At 40.1% G+C, this 19470-nt stretch overlaps 1 protein-coding gene across 9 annotated transcripts in view; it reads right to left on the bottom strand.

The window, feature by feature from the left end:
• The window catches only part of LOC122806326 (protein unc-13 homolog B-like), a 2554726-nt gene that overhangs the window by 222898 nt on the left and 2312358 nt on the right, over positions 1–19470 (bottom strand). For all 9 annotated transcript variants that reach the window (XM_044076650.1, XM_044076675.1, XM_044076685.1 and 6 more), the window contains one exon: positions 11882–11938. In XM_044076650.1, coding sequence (XP_043932585.1) covers positions 11882–11938 — 57 coding nt within the window. The remainder of the gene's footprint in view (positions 1–11881; positions 11939–19470) is intronic.

The following is a 19470-nucleotide window of genomic DNA, read 5'->3' as shown; positions in this document are numbered from 1 at the left end:
GATATCTCATAATGTGCATTTTCCCTCAAGCACAAATCTTAACTGTGATGACAATAAAGAGTTGTAAGCTATTACGCAAAAAATACCCATTAAAGACGCTGGTATGCATACCAAACAAAACAGAAATAGCTACATCATGCTAAAATACTGCGTGGCAATATAGAGATCAGTTTGAATGGAGAAAAATACACTGGCATAATGAAAAGTTGTATTAAGGTGGAACTGTGTCTTAGCACCTAACAGCTGAAGTTCTGACAAAATTAACAAACCATACCGGGACTCTTATTCTCATAAATACATCAACTCTGTTAGCCCTCAGGTGTCTGATATACTGTATATATGGTCTTTAATAGCATATATCACATGTAGAAGTGCATTTAAAATCATGCAGTTGCCAATGCAAACACAAATTCTGCGCTTCCTGTAGCTGGATGCAGCATCATTACCTAGGCAAGAGGCATGGGTGAGACCCTCCCCCAATTCAGGACAGACTGGTAACAGCACAATCAGAATTATGACCTGTTGCTTATCCACTGTTTTAACCACAAAAAATTAGTATGTAATCAACTATCCCCTTATGTGGGATCCTGTTGAATACCTTAGCAAAGTCAAGGGAGGCAATATGCTCAGCCAGTCCTTCAACTGCTCCTGTTACATATTCAAATAATGTCACAAGATGCAAAAAGCAAGATTGAGACTGTCTGTAAAAATCCTTTTTCTGTAGAGAAACTCTTATTTAAGCTAGGCAGTAATACCACTGAGTCTGTATAAAGTACCAGATGATTACTATACTAACTGAAAGTATGAAGATTTTGGTCCACTCTCTGATGCCATAATTACTCAGTCCCTGTTATTTCATTTAGGTCATGGCTGGAGGACAGGAAGCATTTTCACTAGGACTGCAGGAAGGGAGGAGTATCCTATACTGGGGAACAGCATTTGGACTGACTTGCCATCTTTACTTAATAGAAAAAGACTTAGCAGTATGAGGCTCAGAATGATGACTTATCTTTCAGTTGTGTTTTCTGCCTTCTGTGGACACCTTACTGGGTGTTAACAATTCCAGGCTATGGATGATTTCATGTTATATCCATCGCCTAAGAGACATTACATTTTTCTACGCAATAAGACAGCTTCAGAGGTATGCAACATATTTATGTGACTAGCTTTCCAACTATATATGCAGAAACATTGACTAATGCCAGCTATGCTGAAGTATTTCTTTTTGCATCACAGTAGTATTGCTCTGTCTTGTAATACCCACCAGTCTTTTTACTAGTGGCAGTGTAGGTACTGACTGCTAAACAACACAGGTCTACCCCCCCAAAGAATACAACATAATGCAGCCCTGTGCAAAAGCAGATGACAATAAGTGGTAAATGAGGCCATGACAGCCATACTACAACCTACTGAAATGATTTAAGTACTCAGACAGGAAAGCACCACAGACTTTTAAAAGTAAACTAAAGTAAATTTTGGTAAATTAATCTGTTTGTTCTTGTCATAAAAAAAGAGCTAGGAACAACTCTTAGCAGTTGTCAGGACTGCATTCATTGCTGTTCATATACTGTGTCCTAATAAAAATGTAATAAATCTCTTCCAACTCAAATGCAATGAATATCTAAGGCAATATTTCCAATTTCAAATTCATGCTTATTTATTTGTGTTTGTTTAGTAGAGTATAACACTGAGCACATAAACCAGTAGGGGTCTGTATAGGCCAGGTTAAGCCTACCAAACTTTTTTATCTGTTTTGAGAGAGTCATGGTGGTACAGGATGATGGATTTTCTGCTCACATCTAATATGTAGAGCTTGTCAAGGCACCTGTTTCTATTCCATACAAAGCATGTATAAATACATTTAATAAGCTTTGAGTTCATATTTACTTTTTGTCCACTGGACTGAAAGCTGGCTGTGAAATGGTAATACATACGTCTAGCTCTTTCCACACAGAAACTGAACAGTTGTTGCAGAATGACCTTCTCACCCTTACTTGTCCTGGCGTAATACCAATGAGCTAATACTAAATTCTAACAAAACCAAAACAGTGATTATTGCAACCCGTCAATACCCCACATCACCTTCTTCAAGAAAGACCAAAATAATCACCCAGTTGAAACAGAACTTTCAAATTTCCAGGAATCTGGCTTGCTCAGATTCGTAATTTTTAAGGACACATGCAAAAACCATGTAAAATTACTCACTTTCTCGTCTGGGCTATTAGGTCTACCCATTACCTCTCCCCAACTGCATGAAGTATCATAGCGAAGGACATCCTCTTTACCCAGCTGGACTATGAACATCCTCTAACTGTAGCTGCTTCCCGCAAAAACTTGTGATCTGTCCAATCACTATCCAGCAAAAACTTGTTAGTTTATAACAAACTCCCACCACTGTGCCCCATTTCTACAGCAAACTAGCTACCAGTCTGACACATAGCTGACCTCCTACTACTGCTACCTTCTTTTCCAGCTGTTCAAGATACATTACAGTCCACTCACTACCAAACTGGAAACTACCACACCCAGCTATAACCTCAGATCCCAATTTCAAGCATGTCCTACTCTTCAAATACCAAGAACTAGGCTAAAAGGTCCTATCTACAGCTTCTCCTTCTTAGCTCCCAATCTTTGGCAGTCTCTTAGCTTTACACTCTAGTAAAGTCTGCTTAAAAGACTTTACTCAGTACTCCAACTTCAAGCCCCTACTTAAAACTTATCTTGTCAAACAAAGCAAATGTAAATAATTCAATACTGTCCACATCAACAAACATCTTTATATTTTTGACTCTACAATATTACAACAATCAGCTTCAATTTTGGAGCTCCTTCTTATCTAAGGCTTCATAGTCTTTGTATATACTATAAATATTCTCTGTCTTTGTAAAATTATTTTTGCAACTGTAGTTAGTGTATCTATACCTGTTTTTCTGTTTTTAAACCATATTTGTGACATGTTGTTTATTGCATGACTATTATATTACAAACCTTCTTCTTTGTACTGTTTCTTAATTTATTTATACCTCTGTATCACCGGGGATGGGTCAGAAATTGGTCAATTAGGATCAGTGCCTTACTCTGGCAAACAGACAAACGGACAGATAGATAGATAGATAGATAGATAGATAGATAGATAGATAGATGGACAGATAAATAAATCCTATCTGATAGCAGTTGGAAATAAACTCTCTCCACCAGCTGAAGTGTCTTAACTCCATACTCAAGTCACTATTTCTTGGCATCTTTTTTTCTGAAATACAGCTTCAAGACAAAAAAAAACATTTCACACAATAAATGTAATACTATCTACAAACTAGGGAGCACTATACTCTCTCTCATGATGCAATTATTCCACAAGAAGAGCTGTAAACAACCTATAACTAAAGTACATGGCTTAGTACTAAATACACCTAAATGTAAAACTGCCATTTTTATTTATTTATTAACATTTGTTCAATAGGAAAGGTTGACTCGATGTTCAGGACCCTTTTTTTAGCAGAGGGCTGGGAAGAAAAACTCCACAAAAATACATTGATCAGCAATCATAGGTCTTGCATTGTGTGTAACAAAGTTCAAGAGAAATAATAATTATTACAATATAGTATGCAGTTTAAAGACATAAACAGAAAGATACAAATACCACTGTTGGTCTATAACGCCACCAGTACAACTGAGTAAATCTCAGTGCATTACATTTATCAGATATACCACACAGTTTTTAGAGTATGACTTACATATGTTTAAGACTTTAGTTTAGAAAACAGAATAAGTCAATAAAAATATCAATGACTGAAGTATAATACAAGAGTCAAAAGTTAGATATTTGTTGGTAGAGGGGAGTGGATTTATCAGGAGATAAATGTATACTTATTTATTCATTCATTCATTCAGTCATTCATTCAGTTGGTAACTGGGGTAGAGCACTGATTGAAAAGGGCCAGTTTTGGTCACAACCCAAACAAATATAAATGACAGCAGCCAAGAAAGTTAACACGAAGTATTGTGAATACAAACAAAATGTTGTCTGACAAAAGCAACGAATGAAGCATAGTAATAATAAAGTAAACAGTATAAGGAACAATAGGAAGGGGTGTTTAGAGTGAGGATGGAAGAAGAAGAGAGGGAAACAGAGAAGGGATAGAGCACACAGTGCAAAAGATAGCAAAAGTAAGGCAAGGACACCTAAAATTAACTACAGGCAGTACGTACAATGTGCAAGAGATGCCACACATCAGTGTAGGGAAATAATGTGAGGGAGACAAAGGTGCCTGACTGGTGAAGGGGGGACTTGGGGATTAGGCGAGCTGTCCAGAGGGAAAGCATTTGCAAATTCATTCAGACATGAGATGATCTTTAAGCTGAGCACAGAATGAGGGGAATGAGACCAGGCCTTTATGATCAGTAGGGGGGTTCCTTAAGTTTGGGGCCAAGGGCAGAAAAGGTGTGATTTGTGCAATGAAGTTTGGTTCTAGGATACCGAGGAAGAGGACCAGAGAGGTTAAGACCTCTTAATTTGTAATTGGAAGGGTTGGAGACAATGGAAGGGCAGGAGAGTTATGTGAGGATCTTGTAGAGTTGGGATCCAATAAGGAGGTTAGCACAATGCTGGGGTTCACGTTAGTCGATGAAATGCCCAAAGTATCATCTATAATGGTTATTTATTTATATCATACTATGTAATGTTTGATGAAAAAATGTCTGTTGTACAAAAATCTAGTAGATATTGGAAAGCAAGTGATCCCTGCTACCATCAGCAACAAAGAAGTACCATTAAAGATAGACTTTGTTATAAAAGACCTTAGTCCAGTAAATAAGTTAAGATTTCTCCTTTGAACATCAGGTTGTCACATTAATTAAAAAAAGACTAACTTGTAACCAGCATGCTACCAAGGATAATTACAAGTTGATCCAGGGAGATAATTACCCCCCAATACATTTAATTTATCTAGCAAGTCATAAAAAACACAGCCCCTGTCTGCAGCCCCCTTTCAAAATACTGGATTCTGACAGAGGTATAAATATTTCTAATGGAATGAAGCACATAGCAACCTGTGTTATGTAGACAACCTGAAAAAGCTGTCCCTTTTTACAGCATCATGTCATACCATCCTGCCCTGAGAGGGGCATTTGTGCCCTGTCTTTCAGGCCAAGAAAACAGTCTCCTCTTTGTGACTCTGGAATAAACCAGGAGGAGGGGCTAATGCATGCAAGCAGACAAACAACACTAAAAAAGTGACAGACTTAAAAGCTACTGTCTCCCTCCGCTTTTGAGTGAACAGTCTCTCTGTCATTTAATAGTTCTGTTACATGTTTGAAAGAACCAAATATGTGAATACATACAATTTTCAGTATGAGACAATGGCTGGCAGGCTTGCTGAAGGGCACTACACTTTAAGGCAATCAGTGTCTTATGATGCTGTAAAGTCTATGTTGCATCAATACAGATGGCATCTCCCAAACCCTGACCCCACAATGAATCCTGGTATTATCACTAAGTATATTAAACATGACGAGTGTGTGAATATTCCACGGTATAGAACTGTGAATCTCCTTCTGGTGCTTCATCCAGGTACTTGAAGTCCTACTCTAGAGGGAAGCTACTGCAATGTTTGACCTTTTATTGCAGTAAGAGCAGTGGAAGTGATCACTAACTCCACCTTCAGATATGCTACCAAGTTAGGTCTACCCCAAGAATTATAACAAATACCTTCTCACCTTTCTGCTTCCCTATATAACACTATCCAGGGAGATCCAAATTAACATTCACATAAGGCTCAATCAGCAATGAAAATGTAAGAAGATAGACCAGCTGGGATGGGTTATCCATCAGTGGGTGCTGAGATATACCTATGTCCCTGTCTAACATATTGTGACTAATTAAAGTCTAAACAGCATTAATCAATGCGATGTTGTGAATGTTGGACTTCTTTGTTATCTTTCTCCTGCTCTACCCTATAAGGTGGAGCCTTTCAAACTCCCAAATCATCTACCAGGTTCCTCACTCCATAAGACTAGGGATCATGACCATTATGGTCAGACAATGACAGCAATTTACCACTGGTGGACATAACAAAGCCGACTTCAAGATTGTATCAACTTGTTTTGGGACACACCAGTCCAAGGCAAGAACAAGACCTGTCATTATGGTGGGGATGGAAAAAATAGAAAAAACTGTGAGAATCTAAGCAACTGGATAATTAATATAGATAGTACATTTAGCATTGGCAATGGCTGCCATTTTGCAACAGGCATCAATTCAAGTACTGATGAGACCCCAGTACTAGGAAAGAAATGAAAATATGTAAAGTTGAGGACTAGAACTGACTTAAGGGTAAAGTGCTAGTTTTAAAAATAATAAAATAAGCTGACAAGATACTCAAGCTTTCTGCTGAGATGAGCTCATTTGACTGTAAATTGACCTGCTTTACACATTCAGTTTGTTCAATGCTCGTTATTACAACCCTACCACAGTGAGGAGTATAATACCATCTGAAGATTGTGACAAACAAAAGCATAACAAAACAGTGCTATGGTATATGTTACAGTGTTACAATGATTTATAACCATATTACATTTCTTAAAGATCACTGCTAAAAATAGGAGTTTTTCATTTTGTGCTGCTAGAACAGTCTTTATTTAGAAAGTAGAGCTATGTAGATGTTCGAGTGTATTCACTGTTGCAGTCATCACATTTGGGTTATCCCTGCCAGGGTAGCCCTCGGCCGGCCCAAATACCAGAGGCTTAGTATTTCTGCGTTGGCTGCTGTCGCTTGAGGACTGACAGGTCATCAGTAGTATAAAGTAAGGCAGCCAACACCATTACATCGGTTTTTCTTGCCCTAACCTGTCAGGAACCCCTAAAGTAGGAGGCCAGCTTCTGGTGGAAGAACCCCACCAGTGGAAAATAAATACCAATATGTCCCTTGTAAGGAAAGGAGAACAACAAGGAAGAATGGTAATAAAGGAGAAAGAGAATAAAGGGGGATAGAGGGAGGGAAACCAGGACTGCAACAGTGAATGCACTCGAACATCTACATTTATGGTAAGTACCAATAACTGTACTATGTTCTTCATGTTTCACTGTTGCAGTCATCACATTTGGGTAGATTCCCAAAGCTGAGGAAATGGGTGGAGGCAGTCAATAAAGCTAAGGGCTGGCTAGGATGCCCTGCAAGACTGCAGAGGCAAACCCTGCCCTGGATTTGGAGAAGAGAGGCAGGTGATAATGCTTGGTAAAAGTGTGAACAGATGTCCAGGTGGCAGCCTCCAGGATGTCCCTGGTGGGGACTCCTCTGAGAAAATCTGCAGAGGTAGAGGCTGCTCTGGTGGAGTGTGTCCTGACCCCTTGAGGGGAAGCTTGCCATGCTGTTTGTAGCAGAAATGGATGCAGTGTGCTATCCATTTGGAAATGGCTTGCTTGGAGATGGCTTTGCCTTCTGTCCCTGTAGCAAAGCTAAGCAGCAATTGATCAGACTTTCTGAAGGATTTAGCCCTGTCCAGATAGTAGCTGAGCTGTCTGTGCACATAGAGAGTGAAGAATCCTTCCCCCCTTGTTTTGGGGTTAGGAAAGAAGGTGGGCAAATGAATGGATTGGTTTAGAGCCACACTGGACACCACCTTGGGCATGAAGGATGGGTTAGTTCTGAGGGATACCTGGTCTGCATGGAAGATGATGAAGGGTTCTACAGCCATGAATGCTTGCAGCTCAGAGACTCTTCTGGCTGAAGTGATTGCCAAAAGGAATGCTGTCTTCCAGGAGAGAAACTTTAGCTCTGCAGAAGAAGCTGGTTCAAAAGGAAGCAGGGCAAGCTTTTCCAAGACAAAGTTTAGGTCCCAAGCTGGTGTTGGTGCCCTTCTGCTGGGCTTCAAGTTGCTAGCCCCTTGGAGGAACTGCTTGATCAAAGGGTGTGAGAAAAATGGACTGCTCAGTGGGAAAATAAGCAGAAATAGCAGAGGCATGAATTGTTATAGAGGAGAAAGAGGGACTACTGTGTAGTAGGTCAGCTAAGCAATCCAGGATGAGAGGGATGGAGGGCTGTGCCATACTGGCCCCCTTAGCCTGGATCCAGGTGCAGAGCCTTTTCAATTTATCTGCATAAGACTTTCTGGTGCTAGGGCATTTGGCCTCATGGATAACATCCAAAACCTGTTTACTGAGGATGGCAGATTGGCTCAGGGTTATGGAATAAGCCAAACTGCCAAATTGAGTGTCTGCAATTGGAGATGCATGAATTCCCCTTCCCTCTGGGTTAGGAGGTTTGAAATCTGAGGAAGATGCCATGGAGGCACCAGGGCCAGGCTGCGCAGCAAGGGCTACCCGTGTTGTCGGGGTCAGTTTGGAGCTATAAGAATGGTCCTTGGTTTTTCTTCCTTTATTTTGAGCAGTACCCTAGGGATGAGAGGTAGGGGAGTAAAGGCATAGACAGAGAGGTTGATCCAGGGGAAGAACAGGGCATCCACTTTACAAGCCATGCAGTGATGCTCCCTGGTGCAGACTTTGCTGAGCTGATGGTTGGTGTGGGAGGCAAAGAGGTCGACCTTCAGGGTTCCCCATTTCTGAGTTATTAGGGTGAAGGTACTTCAGTTGAGCTGCCACTCATGTGAGTCCAGAAGGTTTCTGCTTAATTGGTCTGCCAGGGAGTTGAGAGAGCCTGGTATGTATTGTGCTAACAGGTATAGTTGCATGGAAGAGGCTGTGAGCTAAAGGGTCATGGCCAGCCTGCACAGAGGGTAGGAGTGAGTCCCTCCCTGCTTGTTGATGTACCACATCACAGTGGTGTTGTCTGTTTTGATCAGGAGAACCCCTGGAGAGAGAAGGGGTTTAAAAGCTATCAAGACCATTATCTCTTTTTGATTGATGTGCAGGGGGATTTGCTGTGGGCTCCATTGGCCCTGTATGTACCTGCCATCCAGGTGTGCACCCCAAGCATAGTCTGATGCATCTGTGGTGAGGGTCTGGGTGGTGGGGTGTGGGGAGAAGGGCAGTCACTTGTTGTGGGAGCATGCTGCTGCCCACCAAAGAAATTCCTTTCTGAGGCAAGGAATTATAGGTAGAAGAGTTTCCAGGTCTTGAGAGTGTTGACACCAAAGGCTCTTTAGGTACCATTGAAGTTTCCTCATATGCAGTCTGGCATATGGAATGAGGAGTATGCAAGATGCCATGAACCCCAGAGCTTGCAGGATTTTCCTTGCAGAAAGCTAGGGTCTGGTGGCCAGTTGACAGAAGTTGGCTGTCTGGAAAATTTGTTTCTCTGGTGTAAGGTATGCCATCTGGGATGCTGTGTCCAGACTTGCTCCCTGGAAGATTATCCTTTGGGTGGCACCTGTTTTGATTTCTTTTCATTGATTATGTACCCTAGGGAGGTTAGCATGGTCTTTACAAAGGCCAGGTGCTTGAGCAGCTTTTCCTGGCTATCTGCCTGAATAAGACAGTTGTGTAAGTAGGGGTAAATCTGAATATTTCTTTGTCTACAAAAGGCAATGACTGGAGCCAGGCATTTTGTGAAAACTCTGGGAGCAGTAGATAAGCCAAAGGGAAGCACAAAGAACTGAAAGTGTTGAGATCCTGCCCTGAAGTGGGGATATTTCCTGCATGACTCCCTAGTAGGAATGTGGAGGTAGGCCTCTTTTAGATCTAGGGTGGCTAGCCAAGCGTCCTTGGACAGCATGGGTAGCAGCTGCTGGAGGGTGAGCATTTTGAACTTTGGGATCACCAGGAAGGAGTTTAGGATGGATAGATCAAGGATGGGGCACCAGGTGCCCTCTTTTCTGGGCACCAGAAAAAGTCTGGAATAGAAGCCTTGGCCTAATTGTTCTGCAGGAACGTGCTCTACTGCCCTCAAAGAGAGCAGGGAATTTATTTGCTTTTGAGCCTCTGCCCATTGATTTGGTAGTAGATCTGGGAACCCTTTTGAGGTTGGAAGGGTGTGGAAGGAGAATTTGTATACCTGAGACACAATGTTCAGAACCCATTGGTCCTTGGTAATGGTGGCCCAGGTGCTTGAGTGAAAGGAGAGTTTTCCTCCTAGGGGTAAGTGAAGGTGGGCAGAGGGGAGGTTGAGAGGAGGTGAGTCATTGTGAGTTCTTACCATAAGGGGGTGCCTTAGAACTCCCTGGTTTTGAAGTGGAGGTAGTCCACTGCTTAGATCTCTGCATTCCCTGGGGCTGCTGTCTGGGGGGGGTCTGTTTCCATGGGGTCTAGGCTGGGCCTGTTTACTCGGAGCAGGAAAGGACCAGTGCTTGGAGGGAAAATTCCTGCTGAACCTAGGGGGCTGGACCTGTAAGAAATCTTTAACTGTCTGCATAGATTTTGCTTTTTCTTCCATCTTTTTTAAGACTACTTCTGCCTTAGTGCCAAATAAGTTATCTTTGTGCAACGGGGCATACAACAATTTAGAATTTACGTGGTCTGGCGAGGGTTGTTCCTTAACCCATGCATGTCTTTTAATGACAGATCTGGTGACTGCTGCCCTGCAAGAAGCTTCTAGGGTGTCAAACCCACAGTGCAAAGTGTGTTTAGTTACTTGACTTGCAGAATGCATTAAGTCTTGTAAATCTTTAGATTCTGCCCAAGCAGGAAAGGAAGACATTTTTTGTTTAAGGAGTTCCAAGGCATGTTCCTGATATTTAAGCATATGGAACTGACAATTTAGTGCTTGATAGCAAGAGTAGCTGAAGTGTATACCTTTTTACCCCATCTGTCCAATGCTCGGGAATCCCTGTCTGTGGGGGTGGGATTCTTAGCAGAGGTTGCTTTAATCCCTTTTGACCTTTGAAAAATGACCTCAGGGTCAGCTGTTGGATTTTTAAAAAGATGTTTGTGTGAGTCAGGGACTCTGTAATACCGTCTGGTTTTCTGGGAACAGGAGATAGGCAGTCAGGAGTCAAGCTGGATTCAAGGAAAACATCATCCACCACATCCATGACTGGGGGGATGGCCAAGGGTCTGTGCTGTGGAAGATCAAGGCTACAATAAGGGCATGATGACAGATAGTTCTGGCATTGAACAAAGCACAGAAGCGACAACGGGGGACGTCTTGGTCTGGGTCTAAACAAGTGATGCAGTAAGAGTGGAAGTCTCGGTGTGGTATTTGCTTTCCACAGGTGAGACAGTTATTAACTTTTTCTAACATCGGTTAGTGCAAGAAAAAAGGATCCCCAATGGTGTACTTAGCTTTAGAAGACTTCAATTAAAAAATGAAAACTCAGGTAGTGGCCGAACGGCACTCGTGCGAACTGCTTCTGCCTTGGATTCCACTGCAAGAAAGACTGATGTAATGGCATCGGCTGCCTTACTTTATACTACTGCCGACCTGACATCAGTCCTCAAGCAAAGCAACCAATGGAGAAATTCTAAGTATCTGGTATTTGGGGCGGCCGAGGGCTACCCTGGCAGGGATAACCCAAATGTGATGACTGCAACTGTGAAACATGAAGAACATCTCACTTCAGCATTGTTTTTACTTGACAGACTTGAGAAACTTTTAAATTAGTAGAGTTGATGACTTTCTGAAACAGAGTATTTTCTAAAACTTTCCATAAGTTTCCATTTCAAAATGATAATGGATTCAGGGCAGTAATGGATTCAGTGCAATCGTCTGCCTATTGTATGAGCATGCTATTATGGCAATCACTTCACACTAGATACAACAAGCAAAATACATATGTGTTTCTGAAGAGAAGAACTTGAAAGATAACTACATGGCTGGCTTTAAGTAGTTATCAGCTTGAGCATTTCCAGGCAAGGGCTGTTTTGGATTACTGTATAAGAAGAGACATACATATGCAGTCATGTAACATATGTCACAGGCTATCATATAATACATGTGAATAAACACATATCATGCAATAATTTTTGTCATACACTGAAGCTGTTAAATACCTTCAGTTTAGACAACTGGCCGAGTTCCTTGGCAGCAGTGAATATGAGCTGTGTTCCCTGTAATTGAAAGGAATAAACAAAAATAAGAAATAATACAAGGACCAGAATAAGATAATCAAAAGACATGAAAATGCAGACTTTCTGTATGAAGCAGGAAAACTGTAAATGTATACTGCTAGAGAAACAGTCTCATTAATTAAGGTAGGTAGTACTATCAAAACAATCAGACACACTGCTACCAGAAAAACACAAAACAGTGAACTGTTCATTTACTTAGGCTCAGAATTATGCAATGATCTGCCTTTCTTCTTCTTTAGCCCTTTGTTCCAGTGTCAGTCATTAAGATCATATGCAAAACCAGTCTCCTAGAAATTCCATCAGGATTACTTGATTAAAAGTACTCGCTGTTTAGTCTGTGTTGCACACCATGATGTTATGTAAAAAATGCTTTTAAAAGTAAGTAATTTGATCTTACATGTATATTGGTTTTACACATTCCGCCCTTGATTGTAACACTAATGAACAGTGCCTTGCTGTCACTGTGTAGATGCAAACCACCTGTGACATTGTTTTTTTTTTTCATTCTCCTCTGTTCTTCATGTTACCTGTTTTTTTTTTCATTCTCCTCTGTTCTTCATGTTACCAGTCAGACACCCAGGTACCTGCCCACACTGGCTCTACCAGCTGCCCCCCCACCAGACTTTTATATTCCAATGTTGTTGGGGCCTGCTGATAGCCCCTGCCTCCGCACTCCTACCAATGTGTCTTCCCCAACCTCCACCAAAGACTGACATGATAGATGCTCATAGATGCACTCAACCACCCTGAGATGGTAGCACCCATCTCTCTCTGTCAGTCAACCAAGCCCCTAATTGAACCTGTATCACCTGGTTCATATTCAGGGCTTTATCCCTCTAAGCTACCAGGGTGCAGCCACCAGGGTGCAGCTACCAGAGCAGCCACACTTCCTGTAACATTAACTGCCTGTAGTTTAAATGATCACAAACTTTATTTACCCTTACCTATTTATTTAATTATTCATTTTATTTATTTTTCTTTATTGAAAAGTTGTTTTGTTTCAAACTCTGCACATTCACTTTGCAGATCTGTATTAATAAGAGTAAAACAGTCAGCAAAATCAGCATACCTCTCAGCCATACTGAATTCCTCAGTATTTACCAGTTTTGAGGGGAAAATAATGGGGTGCCACAATGAATTCCCGAGTGGCCCCTTGAATTCCCATTTATTTATTTATTTATTACTTACAATTTAAAGATCGCCAGCATATCCCGCAACATTATCAATGTGCAGGGTCATGTGTGATGACATCAGCTTCGTGAGGCAGACTGACATCCTGTAGGAGACTCGGACTGTGTTTACCATGTATGTAACCCACCTGTTTGGAAATTTGGATTGGTTGGAGTAGCAGGAGTAGAGGCAGCACAGCAGTGAGCAGAGCTACAGAACTGTTTACATACTATTTAACTTTACTGAAGTTCTGCAGTGCAGAGAGTCTGTCCAGTCTGCCCAGCATTCACCCATGTTCTGCACGCACTCCCAGCCAGGATGAGAACATTTACTTTCTCCAGCTGATCAACCACCTCCGACTCCAGATAAGTAAAAAAGAATATAAATACATCCTATTGCCAAATATAAACTGTGTCTGCCAAAATTCCAACTGCTACATTACATTTTGACCCACCTGCTTCTTGTCCACAATTAGCACATTTAAATATGTCTGATTTTCCTTCATTTTTTTTTTGCCTTCTCCCTCATAATAAAGTGCTTGATATTCTCGTAATTCTATTAGGATTGTAGCCAGTCAAGAATGCCAAATAAAGAGTTTCATTCTTTGTGTACGGCATGTTGAGTCTAAAGTTTCCAGCTGTTGTGTTAACATTTTAAGAAAATTAGACTCGAGAGTAATATTTATAAAAACATGTCCGACTATCTGTGGTGTTGGAGCATTGCACCCCACAGTGTATAAATCTTTCCTTATTTACGGGTTGAGTCTGCCTATGTTCAGATGTCACTATCATCAGTACTCTGTCCTGGTAAACAAAAATAAATGAAATAAAAGATGTGTCTGATTCATGTAAAAAAAAAAAAACTGTTTCTCTGTGATGTAAATGGGTCCAGTTACTGTAATTCAAACCAGACTCTGATGAACAGTTTTTAGCTAATCGGGTTGTTTGTATCCCACCCTCCACTCCTTATACAACTAGTACATAATCTCCAGCTGATGTTCGTACACTGATCTTTGTTGAGCACAGCTGTCAAGATATGATGACTATAATGCTCAATAATCTTAACTTTACTTTGTATGGACCTGCATTTTGAATGTTTCCATCCTTATGGTTACATATATAAATGGTATTTCTCCATTACTTGATTTAGTGTGGGCTCACTGTTCTATATGTTGTGGCCATTTTTATAGCAACCAGGCATGTGATGTGTCTTTAGTCAATTTAGTGACCATGTCCGTGACCATAAGTGTTAAGTAATGAGTACAGATATGGGTGGATTAGAATGAAGGCATTTTGAGTATCATTTTTACAGCTGAAAAGTTCTGAAATGGGTACTTTTGTCATTATTGGTTCATACATTTTGTTTTACTGCTTCTTACTAGAAAAAATGTTCAAAACTACAAATTTAAAAAGCATTCCAACAAATGCTGCTGTATTAAATAAGACATATAATTTAAGGTGAATCAAAGAACATATGCATTAATGCGCGGGGGGTGAATCGTGTGAAAGTCCAGGTACCAAAGCGCACAATCTACAACCATCCAGATGCATTTTCAGTGACTGTGAGCTTCAAGGGAAGAGAAGTTTATTGTTGTTCATGTTAAGTCTGTTTTCTACAGATGGTTCCTGCTGCTCACGCTAAACATGTTCTCATTGTGCATCTGCTTTGTTTTGTGTTGTTTAATTGCCATCTGTGTTTGCGCTATAAAATTTGAAATAAAAAGTTTTAAATTAGCTCAACATTTCTGTATCATTGTAAAGGGAAAGAAGACAATAATAGCAATTACTATGCACAATAGCAGTTTAAAACATTCTTTATGGCAATTGGGGAGAGATAATGGGGCAATGGAATGGCTATAGGGGTGGGGGGTCTGGTCCATTACCCTGCCTAAGCCTTGACTAAGATCTTGCTGTGTTAAGAAGAATACTCAGGAATCACTACATGACAAATTTACACTGGGGAAAGAAGAGGTAGATGTGAATAGCTGGTTCCATAAAATACAAGATGACAGAGACAGATTATAAGCTCCAGTCTGAGATTTACAAATGGGGAGCCAGAATTAAAGAATACTTTGTCTTTGACTACATTATACAACTTCTTGCTGTTCAGCAAAGAAATGTTATCATCCATCCAACACACAAGAACAATATTGTTGCCAAAATCCATAGAGCAGATGCCTAGTCAAGATTATTTCAGACCTATATCTCTGCTAAATACCAATACCGCAAACAGTATTGTGCTGGTTATATTTAGTGTTATTTAATATATATGAATGTCTGTAGCAGTTTATTTTTATAAAAAAAAATTGTATTTTAGTTTTTTACACAAGTTCAAAGACTGATACAATTTAAAATGTTGGTATAAGTAAAACACTACTGTTCTGGTTATATTTTGTGTTTAATATTTTGTCTGTTCTTCAGTTTGCATTTGAATGTTTATTGGTGTCCCACAATTCCATCATAGCGGGTTGGGTTACATAATTTTGTATGCAAATTTTATGTTACTCAGCATACAGATTTTTTGGCCAGTTGTACCTACTTTTCATGGGCCTTTGTCCAGATTTTTGATGTTTTCAGGTTGAGAGGTATGAACATCAGCTGTATAGAAGCTGAGAAACTGAAAATGTAGGACACAACTACAGCTGATGAGAAGTAAAGAGTAGACTTGCACATAGCACGTAGTATGTATATATATATATATATATATATATATATATATATATATATATATATATATATATATAATCTTTTTTGCTTACTTATAATACATTTGTGTTAGCCTTACGTTCATAAGTATATACTAGGCCAACAGCCACTAGGGCACTTATAAGCCTACCCATGCAACTCAAATGTGACCCACAAATTTGATTTGTACAGGTGATTTACTGACTACTACTGTACGCCGGAGAGACAAGTGCCAGAGTAGGGGGTGAATTTCCAATAACTCATCCATTGGTCCAAGTTGCACTTAAATAGTGTTAGGGAAGAACTCTGCTTCCCACTGATGGGGAACCAGTTCCAGAGAATGCGAGTTATCTGAGGAACATATCTGTCCCTCCAACATGTCCTATTCATGTTGCAAGCAAAAGTTAGATCTTTTAATGTAGAAGTTCTGAAGCTGTTTGTTTTCTGGATGTGAAAAATGTTTCATCAAAACAGGTTCCAGGGATACCTTGTATGCCAGGCAAAGATCACCTTTCACAAGTCTACATTACACCTAGTAAGCACGCAGTCTGTGAGGTGATCAGAGTAGTGCATTGCCTGTAGTCCCTGTATTCCTTTTGTAAGGAACCTTTGTGGACATTCCAGTTGCTGCATGGGTCTGGTAAGTACATACAGAAGGAGGCATTACACTCTATAATGGGTCTGATGAAGACCAAGTACAGTGGTACAAAGACCTCTCCAGACCTAGATGCCATGTCCTTACTTCTAAGTTAAGCAACATAGAAGGATTTTCTTACTACATTGATCACATGTTGATTGAAGGCTAGGTTATTATCAACCTAAATTCACAGATCTCGGACTACTGAATCAATGTTTGGAGGTGTTTTACTGATGATGTTGTTAGCTAGGGTTGCAGACTTCCCAAAAGGTACTGTAATGCATTTTCTTGGTAATGAGTTTTTAACCATGGCTATTGCACCAAGCATGTGCCTGTGTTAGACCTTCCTAAAGGATGCTCTTATTTTGGAGGGATTCAATGATTAATCCCACTTTGAATCATATGCGAACTTGGTTAGCCAGAGGCCTTTGACATTGACTTTGACATCCAAGAAGTAGATGCCAAAGAGGAATGGGCCCAGCACAGAGCTCTGAGGGGCTCCACTGATGATCTGCCTCTTTAGGTAGGTGGCTTCACTAATCCTAATCACTTGGGTCCTATCTGCAAGAAAGCTAGCTATTCAGTGTGTTAAAAATGGGTTATCCCTAGTTCTATAAGTTTGTTGACAATGCCCAAGTGGGGTAGTGTATCAAATGCTTTAGCCATATCTGGGATGGGTCCAGTGTATGAAGGTCTCCATTATCTTTGTTGATAACTTCCATGATAACTCTTTTCATAGCTTTGCAAATAGAACTAGTTAGACTAAAGGGTCTGTAGTTGCCAGGATCTGATTGATGTCCTCCATTATGAAGTGGGGTGAGTGTCAAGAGTCCTCCATTGTCATGGCACAAAACCTGTTTTAAGACTATAGTTAAATAGTGACTCCAAGGGTCCTGATGGGTCATATTTTTGACTCTTCAGCAGGGACCCCCGGATGTTACTGGGGTCCACTGAGGCTGTCTTCTTGGCTACAGCAAGAACAGTTAGTACATGATCCCTAGTTATATATACTTGGAGGGGTTATATTTGAGGTTATTTCTTGTGAGATAGCTGGGGGTGAAAATTTTTCCTCTAACAGGTTTGCTATATAGCCAGACTCGGCGAACGTGGTACCACTAACCACCAGTTCAACACATTGCTGTGTGTTGCCCTTGAGGTTTATGGCAAAGCTGAAAAAGGCCTTATGGTTATCTTTCATCTAGAAGGCTATCTTAATCTCAACATTATTTTTATTTAAACTAACTAACCTTCTTAGCTGCCTATTTAGGTTGATGACAGAGTTTTTATCTTTATGAGAAGTACCCATCCTGATTTTTGCCACACTTATTTTCCTTTTGTTATATATCCATTTCATTTGGGATGCCACCAAAGCAGCATGTTTCTGGGGCTAGATCAGCACTTACTTCTGGTAGGTACAGCAGCCTGTATGCAACCATTGACATAGCTGTACAGAGGTTCTAAGAGCAATTCAATATATGCTGCTGTGTTCTTGAGGGGCACTGAATTTTCACAGACCATCACGTAATAAAAGGTAATTTGCCTTGGAATAGTTCTGTTACTGACGTTACTGGGATTATGGAGTCAATTTTGATTTCAAAGGAAGCAGCTGTATGCCCTGACGTTACCAGGGAAGATGACATATTGGGGGATGGGGTACAGTATTCTGCCATACTTTGTGGGCATTAGGTCCAGAATGTTGGTGCCTCTGGTATGCATATTCACTATTTGGTCAAGGGTGTTTGAATTTATAAAGTCCAAGAATCTCTGTGCCTGTAGATTTGAGACTGTGAGGATAAATTCTCCCATGAGTAAAACAGCAAAACCTCTTGTGTAGTTCCACAGAGTCAAGTCAAATTCATGCTTCCAAAATGCAAAACTTAAACTCAGTTGTTCAAATAGTCTGGATTTAATTGACTAAATCACAAAAAAAAAAGACTTAAGTGCTTTCATCCCTCAACAACAAGCAATGTGACTTCATCAGAACAGCCATTACACTTCAGAACATTCCTTTTATACTGAATCAGTTAACTGGTTGCTACACCCATAACAACATCTAAAGTGACCAGTGCTGTTTACAAAAAACATCACACACAAATTTGAATGCACATTATAAAAAAATCACTTAAAAAGTATATTACTAAAAACTAATAAAAGAAGCATATGCTGTTAAAATGTAAAAATAAAAAGTTAAGATAATGTTGAAATATATAATATAGTAATAAAATATACTATATTATCAAACAGCTATAATAAATGGGATGCACCAGGACAACAAAATTACATATATTTACATGAGGTGGTGGTGTAGTAATTTATAATTTTAGTGCCCTCTTTTTAAGCACTGGCAATAAAGAGATACAGTCTTGATGCCAGGTGCCTTAACTGCATTCAACCTCATTTGCCATTGTAATTCAGCTAATTCTAAGTTCATTTCCCACCAACCACCTCTAGGCTGCTTGAGGACCACCTCTAAAATACCAAATTTGAATTTAGAAAAATTTGGGCATTCATTACTGTGTCTAAATAGGGCATTACTAGTGTTGGCTCTCTGTATAGCATATACATGTTCATATATTCTTTTTTTTTAAAAGTCTTTCTGTCTTACCAACATAGTAATGCCCGCATCCAACACATATCCCAATGTATACAACATCTCTCTTGATACAATTACCCTTTTGCAACCTAATTTCAAAGGGTATACCTTCTAAAACAAGGGTGTTATGCCTTAATATGTATTGACATTGACTGCAGGCCCCACAACTAGTGGTCCCTTTGTTGGGTACAATATGTCTAATAATGCTGTATTCAAACAGTGATTTATAAGTCTTACCCGTCTTGTACATAAATTTGGGCTCCCACCTAAATATTTCATAACCAAGTAGAAAGCACCACAGTCGAGCTGGATATAGGCAACCAGTTTATTCAGTTCCAAACACCAAACACAATGTAAAAAGACCCACACTTAACGCTGTAGAAGTACAAGTAACGTTTTTGTCATCAATAACGCTGTAGAAGTACAA

The sequence above is a fragment of the Protopterus annectens genome, chromosome 1.part1 (genome assembly GCF_019279795.1).
Source record: "Protopterus annectens isolate FY-2018-M chromosome 1.part1, PAN1.0, whole genome shotgun sequence".
NCBI lineage: Eukaryota > Metazoa > Chordata > Ceratodontiformes > Protopteridae > Protopterus > Protopterus annectens.
Note: the sequence above shows the minus strand (reverse complement) of the source record. Positions and strands in the feature narration are given on the sequence as shown.